This window comes from Pteropus alecto, unplaced genomic scaffold, assembly GCF_000325575.1.
Source record: "Pteropus alecto unplaced genomic scaffold, ASM32557v1 scaffold123, whole genome shotgun sequence".
NCBI lineage: Eukaryota > Metazoa > Chordata > Mammalia > Chiroptera > Pteropodidae > Pteropus > Pteropus alecto.
In genome coordinates this window covers 7,710,831-7,714,867 of record NW_006433950.1, presented here as the reverse complement: position 1 = coordinate 7,714,867, position 4,037 = coordinate 7,710,831, and the positions used below count along the sequence as shown (strand labels likewise).

The 4,037-nt window shown below is 58.4% G+C and overlaps 1 protein-coding gene across 1 annotated transcript in view; it reads right to left on the bottom strand.

Annotated features, from left to right (window-relative positions):
- Positions 1–2,397: 2,397 nt before the first annotated feature.
- The window catches only part of ADGRG3 (adhesion G protein-coupled receptor G3), a 16,087-nt gene continuing 14,447 nt past the window's right edge, over positions 2,398–4,037 (bottom strand). Inside the window, exons 8-9 of the mRNA XM_015586905.1 lie at positions 2,723–3,006; positions 2,398–2,554 (exon numbers count right to left, since the gene is read on the bottom strand). Of these exons, the coding sequence (XP_015442391.1) occupies positions 2,442–2,554; positions 2,723–3,006 (397 nt within the window). The 3' untranslated portion in view covers positions 2,398–2,441. The remainder of the gene's footprint in view (positions 2,555–2,722; positions 3,007–4,037) is intronic.

Sequence of the window (4,037 nt, the reverse complement as noted above, 5' to 3'; positions counted from 1 at the left end):
AGCAGGTGAGGAACTGGTCCAAGGCAAGCAGCAGAGGTGGAATCTGGACCACAGTTTGTGCTCATAACCACGGAGCTGTCCACCCGCTGTGCTGCTCTTCTGACAGTGCGGCGACAGGGCAGTCCTGTCCATTCATGCTGGGCCTCGGGGGATGTTTTTACCATGTTTTTACCATGGCTCCACCCTGGCACATGTTCAACCTGGCACTTGGAGCTGCTTTTGCAGAGATCCTAGGCAATGAGGGCCCCCGGCCTCTCTGCCCCTGCCTGGCCCTGGGGTAGAGAACCAGCAGAAAAATTGCACAACCCCATTGTTAACTACACCCCCATCTGCCCTCTCCATCTGCACCGGGAAACCCAGCCCATGTGGGGCTTGTGGCTTGTTGGTCCGACATCCCACTGAGCATGTCTGGGAAAGCTGCAGCCTGGGATTTGGTGGTGATGGGCGGGGGGTGGGGCGTTGGAACATGGTAATAATTCTTGAACCCAGGGAATGCCTGGAAGGAGGTATCAGCAACCTAGGGAGGCCTCAGACCTAGCATCCGCCCAGCTCGCAGAGTGGCCTCATGTGGCTGCTGGGCCTCTCAGGGCTTCACACCTCATCCCCATGCAGGGCTAGTCCGCTTGGCAGAGCTGCAGAAGGGATCTGGCAGGGAGCTTTAACCTTCAACTTCTCCTAGTTTACGTGCAGGTTGCATAGGGTCATGCTTTACACAAGGCTCCATCTGGGTTTTCTTCAAGCCAAGGGAGTCTCGAGGGGCCAGCGTGAGGAAGAGATGTCTGTGAAGATAAGCCCCAAACCCACCAAGCGTGTGCGCAAACTCTGACAATGTGCATTGCTCCACCGATGTGATGTCCACACCCTGGGGCTCCCCTTCTGGGAACACAGCATCCTGCATAAGACAAGGGACCCTGCCTTCCTGTCTGGTCCAGTCCATGTCTGGACTTGGCATCTGGGAGGAGGCTAGCAGCCCAGAGGCTGTGGGGAGGGTCTAATGATAAGAACTTCTCACCTGTAGAAGGTGCTTGACCATCCCCAAAGCCCACTGGAGAGGGTGGGGGTTAGGTAGGTGGAGAGACTCCCCCGATGGTTAGTAAAGTAAAGGCTAGAGTGGGGACACAAACGTGCGGGGTGAGGCTCGGGGAGGGGGACGGTTCCCAGCGCTCTGCCCCCCTGGTTGGGGCAGGCCGGGAGGCGGGGTAAGGGGGCTGCTGTCTGTCTGCATCTGTCTCTTCCTCTCTGTTTTTTGCTTTGTACCAGTTTGTTAATTCTCCCTATCTCTCTCCATCTCTCTATCTCTGGATCTCTTCTTCTATTTCTGTTATCTCTGCTTCTTTTTGTTGTCCACAAAGGAAGCCAGTACAGGGTTGTAACATGGAGATACAGCCATGGGAAGTGACATACCCAAGCTGGGTCCGGCCTGAGACACTCCCCTGGTTCAGGGCCGTGTCAAGCTAGTGCCAAATTCACACACCCACCTATTCGGCCAGCAAATCTTTATTCAGTGCCTGAAATGCGCCAGGGCTGGCTGACAGTGAGGCCATCGAAGTGCCCGCTCTGCGGGAGCACGGATGCCAGGCGGGGAACGTCCTTCCTCTCTCAGCTCAGCCCAGACCCCTCTCTGTTGTACGGAGCCCTGGATCTCCACCGCACTGTGACAGCAGATCAGAGTTTGGGCCACCCACATAGCAGTCGGAGTGGGGACTGGGGGTTTTCACACCACTGAGTAAGCAGCATTCTCTGAATTTCAGTGTCCAGTCTCCCAGAGGGCTGGCAGCCCCCTGAATGGTGGCGACACTTCTGTGAAAATAGGCCCTGAGAGGACTGGCTGTGACTGGGGCAGCCTGGCTGGGAGGACCAACATCCCCAGGGCGAACCTCCAGTTCACAGCTGCCCCAGTGCCTGAGGGGATGACATGCCAAATGCCCCTCACGGGGTGGAGTCGCGGGAGGGCAGTGACAAGAGGGAGGAAAGGGAGAGGCTGGGGGCTCCTCTGCCAGACTGTGCCAACTTGGGTTCAGGCCCTTCCCGTGTCGCGGGAGGGCAGTGACAAGAGGGAGGAAAGGGGGGCTCCTCTGCCAGACTGTGCCAACTTGGGCTCAGGCCCTTCCCAAGACCAGAGGTGGGCAATGGCAGAGACAGGGTGCTCTGTTATGAAGGCAGGGGGTGGGCGTGGCGCCAGGCGTGATGGTGTCGCTCTGTGCTGGCAGGGACCTTGGGATTATAGGAACTGTAGACTCCTACAGTCCTGGATTTGTGGACTCTCAGACCACAGATGAATCTGGACGGGACCTTTGAGGTCATGTGGTCCAACCTGGTCCCCATCCCCTCCCTCCCCAGCCCCATGTACAGACATGGAGACTGAGGCCCAGGGGCAAGCAGGGGGCTGTTCAAGGTCACACAGCAAGTCTGAGCTGAGTCCAGGTCGCAAGGCCAGCCCCCTATCCATGTGACACCGTGTGGGAATGCTCCGCTTGGGCAGGACCGGAAGAGGAGGACATGGCACTCTGGATGGGGAAGTAGAGCATGACGAACCAGCAGAAGATGAAGACACCTGTGAGGAGGATAAGGTGTCGGCGAGCCTGGCGGTCGGCCAGCCTTCCTGCGTGGGGTCCTGGCCCGAGTGGCCTCCTGAATCCTGAGTCCAACCGCTCCCGCCACGCCTCCCACACTCCCCGGTGCAGACAGGGCAGCCCGCCACCCCCTGGCCGAGGAGCCTCACCTTGCAGGGAGTTGAACAGTGCGAAGATGTAGACGGTCGACAGGCCCAGGGGCGTGAGGATGGCCAGTCCCCAGGTCATGCCCACCAGGCTGGAGAGGCCCAGCAAGGTGAGGGCCCCCTTCCAGTTCTGCCGCTCCTTCTTGCCTGCTGTGGCACTCGACAGAGTGAAGATCTTCCAGGCCACCAGGCCCAGGACCACGGCGCTGAAGAGGAAGGTGAGGAGGAAGTAGCCGTGGACGGTGACATAGAGGGCGGAGATGGCAGTCTCCTCCTGGAACCAGCACCTGGAGCAGGTGAACGACCACTGGGACTGGGACAAGTGCCAGCAAACGCCCGGCAGTCTCCCCCGACTGACCTCCAATGACCAAGAAGACGGATGCCTTTCCCGCCTCCAGCCTTCGATCCCCCACTCTCCAGTCCACTGTTTCTTTAGACCAATGGATATGAAAGGGCCAATTTGGCACCAAAGACATGTTGCATTTGCTCCACATTGTGTTGTGAAAAAATTGAATTAATGACCGTCCTTTAAAAAGCAGCTTTGGCATAAACATCCAGATTTCTGCTTCTTTTATAAAACCATACACTTGGCAGCTCAGTGGATGCTCTCAAGCTGCCCATTAAGTGGGTGTGTGACTGCCAGTCTACTGCAGTCCCCACCTGGGCCCCCTCATGCACTTATGTTACCGACAGGACCCCTGTGGCCCCTGCATTTGAGGCGCTGGGGGCAGGACCAAGGCCCCACCAGCCTCTCTTAGCACAGAGCCATGGGCTCAAGGCGGGCACCCTGGGAGAGGCTCGGCTCCACCCCACTGCTCCCTGAACTGCAGGGGTGAAGGGCCCCAAAGTACATGTCGATCCGATGAAGAGACTGATGCCCCAGGAGGGGACAGACCTGCCCAGAGTCACACCGCAACGCAGAGGCAGAGCCTAGACGCAACTGGAGCTGTTGGCTGGGCAGGTTGTGCCCTGCGCAAGAACACCTGGCTGAGGGCACAGGTGGGGGCCGAAATCCAGCTCACCTTCCGCTCGCCAGGCTGAACACCTGGCATGGCAGATTGGGGGTGGGGGTGGAGGATACCCTTGGAAATTTGTCCAAAAGGGCCATGTGGGCTGGTGATGGCCCAGGCTCGAGCAAGCCATCCTGCCTTCTGGTCCAGTTCTCTCCTCCTTCTCAGGACCCCTTGCTCATTGTGCTTCCTCTCTGCAGACCTCAGTTTACCCCTCCGGGCCATGAGCTAGCTAGATCTGAGGATCCTTTGGTTTATTTACTTGGTCTCTCCTCCCAAATTCCTCTCTCTCCCCACCTCCCTCTGGC